Source organism: Centropristis striata, chromosome 2 (genome assembly GCF_030273125.1).
Source record: "Centropristis striata isolate RG_2023a ecotype Rhode Island chromosome 2, C.striata_1.0, whole genome shotgun sequence".
Classification (NCBI taxonomy): Eukaryota; Metazoa; Chordata; class Actinopteri; order Perciformes; family Serranidae; genus Centropristis; species Centropristis striata.
In genome coordinates, this window is record NC_081518.1 from 9,002,402 (window position 1) to 9,020,727 (window position 18,326).

An 18,326-nucleotide genomic window follows, 5' to 3' on the forward strand; every position below is an offset into this window, starting at 1 on the left:
TTGTGGCGCAAACAGCAATATTGCAGAATTCCAAGCCGGGAAACTGTGCACAGAGGGTAGGAGCGTCAAACCGTGCACCTCCAGGATTTTTTAAGAAAGCGAATGGGGCACTTATGCTTGGACGAAAACTGGCTGCAATGAATTGGAGAGCCCCCACTGCACCAGTACCATCTCTGTGGTACATCCAACTGGGGAAACTGACTGCATTGGAAAAAGTATCTTTTTAGGCTTCTCCATCCGAAGTTTGTTGTATGTATGTTTATATATGTCTATTGCCTGTTAAGTTATTATTAATATTAGGCTGGTAAATAGGGTGGAGCATTATTATCAGAAGCAGGGGCGCTTTCATGCCTAAATGGAGGGGACTTGATTCAAGTGTCATAGGTGTGGTGTATATATATGTGGCTTACTTTGTGTACTCTTCCTCCATGTGCTGTGACTAGCTACACACTCATTTGGCACTTTTTCATTCTAAATTAGCATGAATTGTTTTGTTTTGTTTTTGTTGTTGTTTCTGTCTTTTACTTTAATGATTGTTATTTTGGTATTCATACAACCTAACATGCAAATATATTGAAGTATTTTTCTTTTTGCTCATTTATGTAAATTTTCTTTATACGCTGCTATACTCAGGTTGATACTGTTTGTGTGTGTGTGTGTGTGTGTGTGTAAAATGGTTATTGAAAACTCAAATACAATATTAATCATGAAAAGAATGTGAATGGTGTCACACAATGATTGGCTAGCTGCAGGACCTGCAAGTGCATATACACTGATTCAAACTAATCTACAATAGAGCAAAACTGCTCAGAGGTCCTTTCTTGGTACTGCTCTGACCGCGATTAGTTTAAATGATCGCAGGGACCGCGTGCATGCCGTCTGCACCGACCACAAGGAGCACGAAGCAGACAGTAGGCAGCATGGGCCCAGTCGTTATCACAGTTACAGATACGGAGTGACATCTTGCTGCTTCCTGTTTTGGGGAGAAGGAAGCGCTGGACAGTTGTCTTTCTAGATGAGTTGATAAGCAGCAGTCTGTCTGTTAGAGGGATGTTCACCACAGCAGCGTGGGTGAGCGCACCGTTAACAAGTTTTGCATATGTGTGTGTTTATGTCTGATGGAGAGCGAGTCTGTTACAAGAGACAGGATAAGCCTCTACAGTAACCTGCCGTTCAACGCGTTAGATTAAAGACTCTATTATGAAACAGTGTTTAATCCTCTGTCTTAGTATTTCTCTGTGACTTTCTTTTCATCCTGGTCCACGTGTTGCCATGTTCTCTCTTTCCTTTTTTGCCTTAACCCCCCTTTTATTGCCTTACATCTATGTGTGGCTTGTTTGCATTGTCACTTTCGTTTTCCTTTACAAAATTAGCTCTAACCTGATTTCACTTTCCTCTATTTCTGGTTTCTTCCCCTTTTTTTCATCTCTCGTTTACTTTCTCCAGAGGGTGTGCGTTTTCCCTCCTCAAGATTCAAAAATAAGCAGAAAATTAAAAAACAACAACAACAACAGCAACAATAGCGGCTTTCTCTTTTCATCAAGCATCACTGCAGCTGCCCTTGGAGAATATTTTGCCCTAGTATCTGAGCAAAAAACACAGTGCAAAGACATAATCTTGGCACGTGCGTGTGTGAGTGCCGTGGTGGTGTGCACGCAAAACATGGGGGAGTTGAGCGGAGCTGCAGAGAAATAATGATGACAAGAACACCCCAAAGAGGGCGAGTGTGAAAGGGAGCGCATCGACACATCAAAAAAGGTCGACTCCTTGACTCGTTCCTGCAGAGGAAAGTGAAGAAAAGGAGGCGAAGACGGAAGAAATGAGGAAGTACAAGTGATTTAAGAAACATAATGGACGCCCGGAATGTGTAGCTTTGTTCCTCTTCCTCCTCTGTTGACTGGTTTGAGTCGGCCACGCTCGTGTGTACAGTCACAGACCCCACCGCTCCACTCGTTATTCTAATCTTCTCTGACATGAACACATTCGAGGATACACAGGCGTGAATGCTTTCAGTGGCTGTGTGCTCGACTGGCAGGCCTGGGAAACACAGGCTTTAAGGAAAGGAAGGGGGGGTTGTTACTGAGAAAATACAAGCAGTGTACTCAATCAAGGGTGAGAGAGGAGGAAGACTGCAGAGAGAGAGAGAGAGAGAGAGAAAGAGAGAGAGAGAGAGAGAGAGAAGTCAGTCAGATAGAAAACTGGAGAGCGCTTAGCTTTGGAGAAAGCTACAACAGGAAATGAGATGAGGAGAAAGGAATTTCAACTGGATCCAAGATGTAGTTTAAAAGCAGTGAACAACCCAGTTACCCCTGAGTGTGTGTGTGTGTGTGTGTGTGTGTGTGTTCGAGAGAGAGAGAGGAAGGGAGAGAGAGACCGTGAGAATGGAAAGAAGGACTGAAACTTGTAAGAAGACAATTTATTATCCCACAGTTAATACTCAGTTCCTTTGATGGTCCTAAATAGCGACTCAAAACAAGAACCGAAACAAAACTGTAAGTCATCAGTGTCTTTCTGAAAATGACTAAACATAAAAACATCACACACACACAGTCAGACGCCTCCTCTGTGTATATTTACCGCAGTGGTTTTGATCCCACAGCAAAAGATTCTTTTATCGTTGAAACTAGGGCTGCAGCTTGCATTTAGTTTCATTCTTAGTTGTAATGTCAAGATATACAGATAACAAACAATGTGATTTAGTTTCATAGTTTCTTCCGATGCACTTGAGATAAACAAATCCAAAAAAAATGATTTAACAAACGAGACATCCTGACTTTTAGTCCCTATGTTGGACCCAATGCCATAACCCTGAATCCTACACTTCCCAAGATGCAACTTGATAGCGTCTTTGTTAAGCCTCCACTGTCTCGGTTTTTAAAGCTAAACACAGTGCTGGGCTGTGAGGTGATTTTGGTGTAGTGGCCATGATCAAAACTGCAGGTTATATCTCAGCCAAATAGCCAAAAAAAACCTAAAAATATGATTACTATATATTTTTATACTTATATTACTATAAAATGAAGATATGCAAATGAGAGCAAATGTGTGACCAGTCAAGAAGCCAAAACTCCGTAAACACAATACCACAGAAATGAAAATAAGACACCATCACCATCACCAGCAGGCCACAGCCACATTCACCACTTTGAACCCACTGTTGCTCATCTTGAAACCGACTAATCTAAACCTGTTAACCTCTAAAAACGCAGTTTTCACCCTTAAATCGACACATTTCCCAAACCACCAATGCAGCATGATCCACCACTCTGACGTCCAAATATGTTCCTGGCAATCACAGTTTTGCTAAAAGCAGCTTAAAGATGCTTTTTTTCCCTGCTCTTATGCTGATAATAAGTAACTTTCTACAGTCTACTGGTGTGAATGTTTGCTACAAAAGACAGAGTTCGGGTGGAGTTTGTATCACTATAAGTAGCTTAAAGGTCAGATAAAAAACATCCCACCCTCTTTGACAACATGACATATATCACATGACTCACAATATACACTCAGGCTGCTTGTTTTATACTTAATTGAAGCTACATGTATGTCTCTGATACTGAGCAACAAATGGAAGACACTATAGGTTTTATGGCTACCACACCATTAATAATGTATGCAGCATTTAGAAACATTTCCTCTAAATTAATCCAACATATAAGTGTCTTTAAATGGTTTATGAGCTTGACTTCAATTTATAATAATGTTTTCTGGATATAAATAAATCTTGTGGGCATTAAATATATTTGTAACACTGGTGAGTCAGCAACTTAGGAGTCATTGTCAATACTTATTGCTCGTATTTAACAGCTGCTTTGGTTTATAAGCTGGTCACAGCAGCAAACGTGCCTACTGCTGACTGTACTAACCCACACTTTTACATGCAACGCTGCCTGCCGCAAATTGTCCTCCAGCTGTGCTGAAGTCGTTGAGCAGCACGAGGAGAAACAGTGTTTGGGGGGAAAAAACGTAGTTTAAAGGGAGTTTACAGTTAAAGTCTAGCTGTGCTGCACACCACGGTCTCTGTGATAAACCAGCGTTCAGTTACTGATCAAACCCGCTCTCCATCTACTGCGTCCTGGAGCTAATGTTCAAACGGATTTGTTAGTCTCAATGGAAAACTTGAGTAAAACAAAAATACACAAACATGCACACAAGCAGTGAAGTTACGCTGTGTGGAAAAACAGCTCAGGGTCAGAAATCTGGTATGTTTCTGCAGGATGTGAGTGTAATCTGTGTTGTGTCAGTTAGACCTAAAGGAGCTGGTTTCACAGCTACATAGAGCCTGTAACGTCCTGGTCAGTTTAACCTCAAAACTCCCTCCAGCTTCCTTGTCAGTTTGCATCAAAATATTATTCATTTCTAAAACAAACTAACATATAAAACTGACATTAAACATCAAATGAGTCAAATGAGGGCAACGCTCCCACACTCTCACTCAAAAACAAGCTTTACATTCACAGAGGTGAGAAGATATGATATCTTTTGCAAGCACAGGAAAACCAGAGAAGGTTGGGTGTAAGTCCCTGTGTGTAGCAAGCTGACATTGCTGGTGTTGCCAGAGGAGAGTAACACTGTTGCAAAACCTGATTTAATCAGCGTCTGTGGAGACATTTTCTTCTGACATTTTTTTTTTAACCACTTTCTGTTGAAGCAATTTCACTTTTTCACAACGTATGTTAACCTGCTGCTTCTGGCTGACACTTCTCTCTTGGATCGACATGAATGTTTTCATACTCATGTCATTGTCAGCAGGTAGAGGTCACTCCAGGGAGGGAATCGAGTCGACTTCACCCACGGGGCATGTGAAGGACATCCTGAAGGAGCGCCACTCTGGGTGCTTTATTTACCCCTGCTGACCCCGCATGCTGGGCCTATGGCGTTACTTCCCCACTATTCCTGGTACTGTGTTCTTGTGGAGGGCACGTTAACCAGTGCAGGGAGCGCTGCTGTACCCAGCCCGGATTATTCCACCAGCCTAAAGCTGCCTGGACCGAAACACGGCCTGCGTCTAAACAGTCAACACACATGTTTACAGCAAACGACTTCCCAGAGAAGCAGCCTTCTAGGACAAAATGGAGAACTTATACATACATAAACCCCTGTATGTACACATTAGGGGTGGCATGTAATAGGGGTGGGCGATATGGCCCTAAAAGATTATCAAGATATTGCAGGCTATTTTTGCGATAACGATATACTTGACGATATTAGGAAATACTTAAAAAGATATAGAAAATATATATATTTTTTAGTCTGTATAAATAAAAAAAAATCTAACATGTAGTTTGAAGTGCAAATTTAAAAATTTACTCTCGACTCTTGAGTATGAGCAAATAATAAAAATAACCATTTAGGGGTTCCGGGGGCATATTTTAATGAAATTTTGTAAAGGAGAATAAAGGTTCTTGTATGTTTTATTTAAGGCATCTTATTTTGACAGTCTTCTTGTAAATTATGTGGTGGATTCTCTTAACACACTGTGCTTTTATTTTGAAAGCTGCATGTGTTTAGCGAGAGGGAGTAAGTAGCTTTTTGTGATTAAAACAACTTTAACCACTACATCAAGAAGTAGGAACGTTGCCAATATCATGATATGCATTTCTTTAACCATAAAAATAATAAATACCAAAATTATCGTGAACGATACGATATGGCACACCCCTAGCATGTAAGTTACTTCTCTTAATGCAATCATCTCCTCAAACGATGCTTGTAATTCTACTTAATAAATAAATAATTAAGAGTCCTCCACACACAAAACACGCCTCCCCTCCCTCCTTCTCCCCGTCACTCCATGTCTCCTATTCAGTCTGGACAGGAGGAAGTTTGGGAACCTCTGTTGGCCAGCTGTCAAGGGAAGGAGGGGTGGGAGGGTGGGGGGCCTCTGTCACTGCAAATGTTTCCCTCCCAGGCTCACCCAGCCTGAGACATCCAGACTGAGCTGCCTGAAATCAGCCACCCACTCCTGTTGCCCCGACCTCCAACACTTTACCTCCTCTACACAATATGTAATCCAGTGTTTCTTCCACTGTGGTCACATTATATACATCAGAAATGACACTTGTACTGTTACGACACGCCACTGAGGCAACGCTATAAAGCCTCAGCAGTGCAGGTTGAGTAGCTTAAAAGGAGAACTGATGCCATGTACAGTGGAGATCTACTCTCAGGCCAATCCAATAACTTATATCCCCTGCCACCTCACCTGCTACAAGGCACACAATGAACCCTGGAAGGATTTAAATCTATAACCTGGGATTGAACAGCAGGTTTTAAATGCACAGCATAAATCTAATTCATTAAAGAGATAGTTTGGATGTTTTAAAGTGGTGGTTGTATGAGGTACTTATTCACAGTCAATGTATCAACAGAGTAGAAAGCTGGCAGGAATACTGACACAGACTTGTGCATGGAGTCAGTAACTAAACATATTTTTGTGTTAACTATATTTAGAATATTTTCACCGGTTTAGATAGCCCCCTCTGTCAGGAAACATATCTATACACTCTTCAAAGCCACCAGACTTCATTGACAAAAACAGTAAATCTAATGATTGTAGCAACAACACTATCATAGCCTGTATTAATCTACTCGTACCCCCCTGTTCTTGTTCTTTCTTTTACTGTTGTTATTATTTTTAATGTTTGTTTTGCATACTACTATTGGCAACGGGTGTATCTTTTGTAATGCCATTTTAGTCACCTACTTTTGAGTTCAATGTATGGTATGTATGTGAAAACTTGAAAAAATAAAGTGAAAAAACAAACAAACAAACAGTAAATCTACATTGCAGAACACAGGAATGGCTGCTCTATAGCTGCCTTTATCATATAGTTTGTTGGTGTTGTGTTACTTTGTTTTTTTAAAGGTTTGTTCAGATTAACAGTCACACAGTAACACAAACAAACTAAATGATCGAAGCAGCAGTAGACCAGCAGCCCCTATTTTTGGTGAGATAAAATTAGTGTTTTTGTCAATAGAGTCTGGTGACTTAAAGAGAGCATAACAGCATCACTTCCCTGTTGGAAAGGGCTGGCTGATAGCAAGGTGTGGTGAAAACAAAGTAACAAGGAAACTTAAACTGATAGTGTTTTTTTTTTTAAGTAGCTAAAAATAGTTTTGTTGTTGTAATTTATTTCTTACACATTTAAACAAACCAATATATGATCTGATGTGTTTTTTAGGGTTCTGAATCAACTTTGTCGAACTATGTTTCTCGCAGCGACAGAGACGTCGAAGGCACATATGTTGTTGTTAATTAGTGCAAAGTCCTGACTCCAGCTGTGCCGCTGTCTCTCTGAGCGCTGACTGAGACACGGCCGCTGACAGATGAGGCACAGCCTGCTCCTGTATGTGAGACACCACCTCTGTCCCTCGCTCTGCGTCCCACTACATCTGCCTTGCATTAGCTTGTTGCCATGCAGGAAAAAACACAATTCTTTTGTAGTCTATTCCAGCTAATCAGGAAGTGAATTGGGGGTAGTTTCCTGTTTCCTGTGCTCGCCAGACAGAACAGACTCAGATCCAGTAGCCCCGTTCGGTTTCCGAAACTCGCGTGTTCCTCCAGGAAACTGAGAAGAGTCATCACCTGCTGGAGTATAACGATAAAAAGCCCTCTCTCTGTTTCTGTCCTTCTCTCTTCTGCAGACATGTGGCAGATATTCAGCTCTGAGTCATCAGCCAGCCCCAGTTACATGCCAAAGGACAAGACTTTGATGAAAACAATGTGATGCAAGGGTTGCATAGACATTACTGGGAGCAGAGTGCTGTGGGGATCAGACTGACAGCGAGTATGACTGCTGCTAGGTAAACAGTGGAACGCTGCTCTCGTCATTGTACGACATTACAGGAAGAGGAACTGAGAAAATTTAGGAGTCCAGGCTTGGAAGTGACGGCAACGTAGATGTTCTTCACCAGTAAACTATAAATACCAAGTCATGACACATTTATAAATTTTGTAAACCATTTTTCTCCGAAACAAATGTGTCATTTTCCCAGTAAAGGCATGTAACAAAGTCAATTGTATTTAACAATTGCACCTAATAATTGTTTTCATGATTAATCTGCTCATTATTTTCTCAGTTAATCTTTTCGTCAATAAAATACCCCATGTTTTCTGAGTCATGAGTCTTCCAATGTCTTGCTTTGTCTGACCAACTAGGGCTGGCAGATATGGCCAAAATCTTCTATCACTATATACATGATTTCAATAATAGTTAACAATATATATCACAATATAGCATGTTTCATGGTCATTCAAAAAAGTTTTAAAATGAATTTTCCTCAACTACAACACGAAAATGCTACTTACACATTAATGCATTATAGGGCTGCACACTATATCTTTTTTTATAATTATCACAATGTCAACTTGTGCATTAAACACGTTGTGAAAGACTGATCAAATTTTTTTCCATAATTAGTATAAAACTGCACTATAAAATGTTACCTTTTTTGGTGCATTTTGGGTTTATTTTGATGGTTAGCCATTAGTTTGATGTTGGACATATACTTCCTCTACACTTCTGTCTGTTATTGTAATATTAAACTAAGCAATCATGTATTTGCCTCATATTGTGCAGCCATAATAATTCAGTAATATATAGTATAAAAACTCACAGGGGACTGGGTACTTGGAGTTTTGATACTTTGGAAATTTTGGTAATAATTCTTCTTTAGTAACATTTTCACGACTGGACCCTTACTTGTAGCAGAATACCTTTCAGTGTGTTATTGCTACTGTTACTTATATCAAGGATCTGAATGCTTCCTCCGCCACTGTTCTTTGCTGGCGTGATTAGTAAGCAGGCTTGTGTCTCGGAAAGACCTTTGTTACAGTGAGAGGTCCTACACTCATTCAGTTTTCATTCACAGGAACCCAACACTGCTGGCTGACTGAACATTCATTCAGAAAGTGCAGCAATCTAACAAGGCCTTTGTGATTTAACATTACAACTCTCCCTGAAGCTGCAGGTCTGAGCATATCGTCTCACTGTCGCTGGATTATTTGATAAACTCCAGTCAGGGTGGTTCACCCTCCAGCTGTTTCCAGCCAATTTTAACAGCAGGCAAGGGGCTTAAAAACACAGCCTAACTTTATACGTCAGCTTCAATCAACAAAAAAAAAGGCCACCAGAGTGTTTTTTTCTGATGCTGGCTGGCATCATCACACAGCTTGTGTGTGTGTGTGTGTGTGTTTGTTGTCATTTTTTTTCTCTGCTCATCCCTCCTGGCGCATGTTTGGAGTCAAAACAAACTGGACAGCAGAGCCAGGACGAGCGGCCTGCCAGATGTCGGTGAAAACTACAGCAGACATCCCATGTTGACCAGAGATAACAGTTTAGAGCAGGCAGAGGAAATGATTGTTTGCATTGAATGTCTTGATATTAGAGAGGCTTATGAACATGTCATCAAACAGATCCGACTGCAGCATTTTAGGCTTCTTTCCCTAACAAAATAAACACTGTAACATTAACTTAAGTACAGCTGAAACAATTGTGCCAACAGTGGACTGACTGAAAATGATTTTGATTATAAATGTATCATTTAAATACTTTTCATAGCAAAATTGGCAAAAAAGAAGCTTTTCAAATACAAAAATATGCAATTAAAAATCAAATTATTTGGCTTTTAACTGTTTGTTGGACAAACAAATAAACACCAAACAAACCGACTAAAGAAAATAGAGTTCAGATGTATCTATAATGAAAAAATGTTGCAACACTAACTTAAAAAATGTACAAGTCAAGAGTGTACATAAATAAGTAAGCTTCTGGGAAACTCCTGTTTCAATGTTACTGTTTTTTTTCCCTATCCATAGTATTCTCATATTATTATTATCAATTCTAATCGATGAAATACATGTAGTTAAAAGCACTGTCCTCTACACTAATCCTCCATTGCAAACTGTACACAGCCTCCTCATGGCTCCATTCACAAGATATGCATGCACCACATGCCTCCTACAAACCAGGGGTACTCACTGGAGACCAGCTAGATATCTAAAAATAGAAATCCAACAATCAATAGCTAGACAGTTAAGCATAAAGCTGTTTGGAGCTGGGGGGAGGCCACAAAGAGAGAAGGGGGGGTTGTAATAACATGAATGGGTGGCTGCTGCTAAGGTGTAATAAAGGTTTATTTGATCTGAAATGTCCAGAAAAAGCATCTGGATATGTGAAGCTGTGGAGCCTTTATGTCGCACAGTCTGCTAAATATCACTAAGCAGTTCAAGTCTCCATATGTGAACCTCAGACACACATGATCTGGATTCTGCTCCAGACTCCAGCTGCCAAATTCCCACAAGGCTTTGAATCTCTCGATTTTTTTTTTTGTCGCCCCTTTTTAATTTTTTTTTCACATTTTTTTTTTTCACATTTTTAACAATATGCGTTTTTGAGCACAGAGAGAAAAGCGTGTGATTTGAATTACAATAACAGCAGGAACAAGACAGATCTGTCCCCCCTCCAGTCTCCAGCCCTCACTGCCTGCTTGGCCCGTTAATGTGGAGCCATCCATTGAGGCGCTCAGACTGGGGGTAGGGATTTTTCTTCTTACCTATTTTTATTTTAACGCTCTGGAAAACCCGGAGACCTTCCTCTTCTACCGCCATGCTTTCCCCGTGGCTCTTTCCCTTTTGACGACTAGATAAAAACAGTCCTCCACGGCGGTCGGTTCTGGCCTCTCCAGCGCACGGATAATCCAGGGGTTTTGCACATCTATGCTCTCCGGACAGCGATCATACTCCGGTCCCGATCACTGCTTCTGCTGGCTGGTTGAGAACAAGCGGGCAGACTCAGCCTCAGTCCCGCAGCAGCAGCAGCAGCAGCGCCAGTGGGGGTGTGGCTCCACACAACACCGCCCACACGGTGTGTATGGAGGGTGGTCCGTGCCACTAACAGATGCAGGAGAGGAAGTAGTGTCATTGAGGAAATTGTCGTCCCGCCCACTCTCTCACTGCTATAATAATAAGAAAATAATGTGACAATTTATCAATAAGTTAAGCATAATTTAGATATATAGCAGAAATACATTTTTTATATTATATGCACACACATTGTCATGGTGGAAACTAACTAACAAAACACATTATAAAGCAGTTGTATTTTCGCTGTACTTTTCTATTTTATGATACTTTACTTCTAATCCGCTACATGCATTCTTTGAAAGGTTACTTTTTGAAATGTAATTGCTTACAGATTGTTAGTCACCCTGTTATAATGTAATGAGTGATGTAACACTTTTAATTACTTCTTCAAAGGTTTTTTTAATCAAAAAAAGAATGACCTGATCAAAGATGGTTTGCACTCAATTTTGTCCTTATGGATTTTCCGCCACGCGAAATATGCCAAGAGAGGGCATTTCTGCATAGCGAAAAGATTATCTCACAAGCTAATCTTCGGTATTTAAGTAAGTAAAAGCTCTGAGAACTTCCTCTACCACTGCAACTGTCATTAGAAATGCCTGAGATGAATTACAGGCTTAAGATCTGTGCTTGGTCACATCCCTCTGAAGTTTTAGTCCTGTCTTACAACATATTTTCATCCATTACAACCAAGTGTCCTTACATTTTTGGTGTAATGACAGTCAGCACTTCCAGGCATCACATAGTGAAAAGCCATTATGGCTAATTTTTTAAAAGTGTTCAGGTCAGAATGAATCCTTTTTGACCAAGGCAGTTCGAGGGAAGGTTTGGCCCCAATTTCAAACCAGTTTCTCACCTTTCAACAGCCAAATAATCGGCTCTTGGCCAGGAAAACTGGTTCCAGAGTGGCACCAACTCTTTGCTGGTCTCGTGAGATTATCATGACAAACAAGACCAACTAAAACATGTATCAATTGTGGTATTTGATTTGCTTTACTTCGATGTGATCAATACGGGCTAGCTTTCGTAGGCTGGAGATAATGGTCTAGCATTAGCTTCCAACAAAGGCTAACATCAACATCTTACAGTCAGTGTCAATAGAAACATAATCGCCATTCATATCAATCAAGAGGAGCAGCACAAATGTGTTGTACATGTCGTGTTTGGATGCCAGTGTAGGCTTACAAAGCCAGGAGGAACATCTGTAGAGAAATTATGCCATTGTTGTTATTATTCTTGCAGAGAGCGAATACATAAACATGATGACATGACTCTTTAGCCTGACATCTATCCTAAAGAAGTAGATGAAATGCCTCTTTGTTGTCTTGTTGAAATATCTGACCAAATCAACCAGATCCCCTTAGAAAATAGCAGCACTAGTGTTGTTTCTTCTCTTCCCATTTCCCTTTGGCATTAATCACCCTTCATACCCATACGTAATGAGCATGGCTAGACTCTGAATTGACAAGAAGCTCATAATGTTGAATGATTAAAAAATATATAATTGTAGCTGATGGCAGAGCTGGGTCCCCACACTTGTATTCATCAGCATTTTATATGTACTTTTTCTTCTCTGAGAATTGGCAATGCATCTTCTGTGGCTATCCAGTCTTACTCCCCCTTTATGGGCCCCATATACAGAAGCATTGAGCCTGACTCTACTGGATCTCCCCAGATTGTTTCTTACATCAAATAAACTGCAGATGCAAAAAGCAACAAAACAGCTTTAAACTAGTATTTATGTGGAGCAAATGATCCTTTGCTGTTCCTGTGATCTGAGCTTTACAGGCTGTAAACGACCAAGGATTATACTCGCTCAAATTCAACTACTATACAGTCTGCGCACCGCCAAACAGTATGATTTAAAAAGCAAGTATCAATATCAAGTATCCTCAGGTTTAGTTGTTACAGATAACAGATCATTAAAATGGCATTACATTTATCTCAATGCCCACCAAACTCTTACCAAACAAAATACATCAGACAAAATGAGCCGATGGAAACAAGGTAGTGATACAGATCGAAGTGAAATATTCTTAAAAGCAGTCACAAAAAAGACAGCAGTAAACTGGAAAGAATTAATTTGTCTGTGTTTTCCTGTTGATGCTGATCTTGAGCCAAATTTAACAGATGGAAGAATGGACAAGGTGTGGGCCTGCTCAGTGGGAGGGATGTCTGGACAGGATTTAAGATCCATTCAGGTGAAAGACATCGGGTCATCATCAGCCCACACTTGAGCCTATTGGGCCACGCCTCTGAGATCACCAAGATGACCACATCCCTCAAAATAGCCTGACTCTGGTCTGGATCGCTCTACAAACCCAGCTGGCTGAGCCCAACCCAGCAGAGAAGTGGGACTAAGAGAGCAGGCGGACAGTCTCTCCACCAGGAACGACCGTTAGCTGCAGTGCTTCTGCTGTAAACTAAAGAGTTGGGATTACCTGTGACTCCTTTAGAACAGCTCTAAATCTAATTAGGCTATACGTCTCAACGCCACAGTTGGCCTGTTAGACATTCCTCATTGAGAGAAAGGCCGTCTCCATGCAGAAACAACCCTACCATGCACAAATAGTTAAATGAATGTCGCACAGGAAAGAATTTGAGTATATTTACTCAAGTACATTTTTATTTCATGTCACTTCTACTTCAGTACAGCTTCAGTTTGTAGTGACGTTGCATATTCAGATATGGGGGAAACAGTGGGAACATTACTTTTGAAATGTAACAGGTTACAGATGACAAGTTACCCTGTTAACATTTTAATAAATGTAAATATATTGAATACTTCTTTAAAGTGAGGTAACTAATTGCATTTGATTACTTTGCTAACAAATGTTTTATACTGGAGAATAAAGCCAAAAAGTCCCAACAGCTTTGTTGACCTGCGTCGTCTGGAAATAAGCCAAAAGAAGGAATTCCTGCACTGCGAAAACAGTGTGTAAAGTAGTTCAAATTAGCCCTGTCTTTACTATCTTACAGTATAATCCAATAGCACTTTTGCTTTTGGTATTTTAAACATATTTTGGTGCTTATATGCTGAATAAATACATTTTTAATGCATGCATTATACTTATGTGACTTACTTTATGTGACTGTTGCTTGAGGAAAGTATCTGAGTACTTTTTCCATCACTGACTGAATGTGCACATTGTGTCCATGCACACGTACATATGTGACGCAGTTATCAGCGCAGCTTGTGTGCCTTTGACTATCACCCTCTGGCTACCACCATAGATAATAACCATGGTGTTACCCATGTTGTATAAATAATCTCATGAAAAAGTTAATGTTGGAAAAAAACTTAACAGAGGGGAAAACAGCAATAATATAGGCCCTTTATGTTGGCCACATCCTGTCAGCTGCATGTTTGTGCCATAGTGACAAGAAGGGAGAACTATTTGGGCTCTAGCATCATTTAAAGTCGATTAAACCCAGCAGGTAACCTGAGAACTCTCCTCCATGCACAGATGTAACACCAGTCAGATCACTATAATATAAGCCTTCAATGCAAGCGTCAATGGGTGTCACTATCATGCCATACCAACCAAAGCAGTTTCATATCTGCAAGCACCAGTGGGACAAGTAGAATAGAGCGTTTGTAGCTGTGTGCACGGCATCACACAAGGAAATAATGCTTTAAAGGCATTTATGACGTGCATTTATTTCAGTTTAGCTAACGTGGCTACGCCCTGTGGTGAACCACAAGCCTGTGTGTGTGTAACTGTAAGTGTGTGAGAGTGTTATTAGTATAAGACAGAGAAACTGAAAAAGCCCCTCATAGTTTGGAGGTCTAACCTATCTGGAGGAAATAATGTGAACAAGAATATCAAGTGTAAGCGTGGCATCAAAGTGTGCAAGTGTGTTTGTTTGTATGTTTATGCGTGACAATGCAGAGCCATTGACAGAAAGAGGAAGAGAAGGCAGATGCTGACTATAAGCAGATTAGTGAAAGGATGCTCACTGTTGTTTTATTATGCAAAAGCCAGCCACCAGAGCAGCGTTTGAGGGCGTTGGCACTCTTAAAATAACTGCACACTTACAGCTAACCCTCCCTGTTGTGGCTGGTTATATTTTTTTGTTATACAAGCACACACCGTAATATGAAGGGTACATACGTGTATGAATACAGTATATGTGAAACAGACAGAGTGTACTGAGTTGAGCAGATGGCGATTGACATGTGGAAAGTTAATCCTGGTATTATGGGAAAAAAACAAATAAAATCTCTATGAATAACATGAATCAAATCTGAAAGAATGCATTTGATTTGTTAAGTGGAAACAACATGAATGGAACTTTATCTTTAATATATCCCTCTCACATAAGCAGAACCTCCATGTTGATCAGATGTGTTATTTTTGAATTTCCACCCTCCTCCATTCTCAACACTGCATCTGTAGGAAATAAACAAACAAAAAGCAGAAATTATGCTGGAGGCTAGTAGTAGGGTTACAGAAAACTAATGAGCAACACATGCAGATATGCAGATAGTCCTTTCTCCGAACCTCTCAGTTAAACCAGAAACCCAAACATTTAGCCAAACACAACCTTGTGTTCATCTACCACAGTATCTGATTTAAATTAGAGAAAATATGACAGTTTGTTTCATGTAAGATTCAGTTCAAATCTGCAGACAGAAGTGATCTGTTGTGTAGATAATAATAGAAAGTATGATGTGAACATGGAGAAGTTTACAAGTGCACTGTTAAGCAGAGCTGCAAAGAGATACAGGTGAACTAGAAATTGCTTAAGGCCACCAGATTAAGCTCCAAGCAAGCGACACATTCCCAATTAGGCAATAAATCTGTATCTCAAAAATGTAAACCTTTGTGAGACTAAGAAAACATCCGTGTTTATGTTTATGCTCGCTTTACTATCCAGATAGTTTGGAGGGGTTTATGAGCTGAGGAGATTAAGAAATGCCCCATTTAATGGAGGATGAAATGTAATCCATCAAACCACAAAAATGTGTGAAAAACAAACAACAAGATTTTACTAAGCAGTATCATATTTGAGGTACAGTGTAACTATAAAGTGCATTGCGATTGGCACAAGAAGCTACATTGTCAAAGGACAAATGTTTCAATGAAGAAAAAACCTTTACACATCAGTGTCCATTTTGATTTCCCTGCATATGTTACTAAATCCATTTCTTTTGAATTTTCACAGCATCACCACCAACCTTACCATTACCATTCAAAGCAAAGAGAGAGTAGAGAGCAGTGCTACTGTTGAACAACTATCAGTATAATACCACCACCTAGTGTGCACTTACTAGACAAATGCACCTAACTACAAGATATAGAGGGTGTAGGCTGTTGTTATTTTACCCTTAGACTGTACTCATGCAAGTAAGAAAGTGGCACTGGCTAAAAAAAGGAAAAAAAGTGCAAAAACATGACATGAATAACATTTAAAGAAATACAGTTGAGGTATTGAGCACACATTTGAGAAGCCAGCAGTTATATATTAGAAGTGTGAAAAGAAATGGAAAGCTTTTGTAACAGATACATTTAGATGTCTATCTAAAACCTGACTATTAGTTTGGTCTAAAGCACATTATTCTAGCCGATTCTGAATGAATGAATGCTTTATTTCGGTTACAAAAAAACAAAGAAAACAAAATAAAATCATGTTTTTACAAAATAATCCATCAGACAGCAACCGAAAAAGGAATAGGCTGAAGCCCCAAGGCTTATTTTTGCCTCTCCTGTACCATCTACATGTATACATTATATACATTACATTAACTGAATAATTCACATTGTTACAAAACACATGATACCTTAAACTGAAAAATCAAATGCAATCAAATTTCATTGTAACCCTTGATAATTTTAGACTTTAAAGTCTTCTTGAAAACTAACATAGAATTACACATCTTTATTTCATCATTTAGTCCATTCCATAATTTTACACCCAAAACTGACACACATCTGTTCTTGAGATTAGTTTGGACTTTGTGAATTTCAAACATTAGCAACCCCCTTAACTTATAACCCCCCTGCCTTAATTTAAACATTTTTTTAATACAAACAGGAATTGACATGTTTACCACTCGAAACATAATTTCTAATGTTTTTGAATATACAATGTCCTGAAATTTTAATGTGTGTGATCTTATAAAAAGCTGATTTGTAGAATTCTAACTGCTCACATTGAGACTAGGTGGAGCTATGCTGAGAATAAAGGTTCACATCTCATCAGGTTTACAACATTATTTTACATCTCAACACCACTGCAAATGAGGATACTATTTAGTAAATTAAAAATAAAATAAAATAAAGAAATGTCAACAAACCAAAAAAATGCTATTTGTGTAATTCTAGCTGAAGCAAACAGTAAAGTGAGAGAAATGTCAATTAGCTGCTATTTGTGTATATTAGGACTATAGAGGACTTCTAATCAGTCAGTGTGTGCATGTAATGGGTGTAATGTGTGCAGGGATTTGCATGTGCATTTTCAAGAATGTGAAACAAGCAAATGTTGTCTTCTAGACGTAAGTAGATATGAAAGTTGATTTCCTGAGTTCAAACACTGCTAACTAAATTTAAAGATAATTCTCCAATCTGCTGGTTATTTTTTGTTCTGTAAATTCAAAGAGAGCAGAAAGTGCATGTGATCATTCTGATAAAACAGCATGCAAATTGTAATGCACTAATAACTTATTATCCTAGAGCAAATAAAATAGTGGCACCTAGCAAAAGTTTAATAAGGAATTGAATTTGATCAAACTGACTCATGGTGAATTTGGGGCCCTCTTGGACACTGTCACCTGCAAAACTCAGAGTTCAGTTTTACTGTTAGATAATATACAGGCATGATTGGCTAAATAATGTGATAATATAAGGGTTGTCCAAACATTTTAACCCTTTGGAGTCCACAAAGGCACTGACACATTACTTCTTCATTATGTCATGGCATAATAACGAAGAAACTTCAAGCCCTGACATCGAGTTCCCTCTAAAGTTCTGTCTTCAAAGTCTGCCAGTTTTTGTTTGATGATGATAGGCCAAGTAAAGCAGATGATAAGGTCAAATATATGTAGTATGAAATATAGAACTAGATCCTCATTTTATAGTCACATCTGCAACATGTAAAATTCTTACTGAGCATGATTATGTTTTGTAAGTTAAAAAATATATTATTTTTTTTAAACTCCAGTTTTATGTTTTGGTTTTTTTTTTCTGTATCCTGGGTTCAAAATGTTGACCCAGTAAGTCAACGTGAAAAAAAAAAAAAATCAGATCAAATAGGTGAGGTGCTGAAAATAGTCATACAAACATGCACTAGCACAGTAAAGACTTTTTAAGTGGCAGAATGAAAAGTATTCAAAAACTGACAAAATAGCCCAAGACTGCAACATTTAAAATTCTTACTGAGCATGATTATGTTTTCTAAGTTTAAAGAAAAACATTTTTAAACTCCAGTGTTATGCTTTGGGTTTTTTTCTTTCTGTATC

At 39.2% G+C, this 18,326-nt stretch overlaps 1 protein-coding gene across 1 annotated transcript in view; it reads right to left on the reverse strand.

Annotated features, from left to right (window-relative positions):
* rasa3 (RAS p21 protein activator 3) overlaps positions 1 to 10,933 on the reverse strand; it is a 49,181-nt gene extending 38,248 nt beyond the window's left edge. Inside the window, exon 1 of the mRNA XM_059346163.1 lies at positions 10,558 to 10,933. Coding sequence (XP_059202146.1) covers positions 10,558 to 10,612 — 55 coding nt within the window. The 5' untranslated portion in view covers positions 10,613 to 10,933. The remainder of the gene's footprint in view (positions 1 to 10,557) is intronic.
* Between the last annotated feature and the right edge of the window lie 7,393 nt (positions 10,934 to 18,326).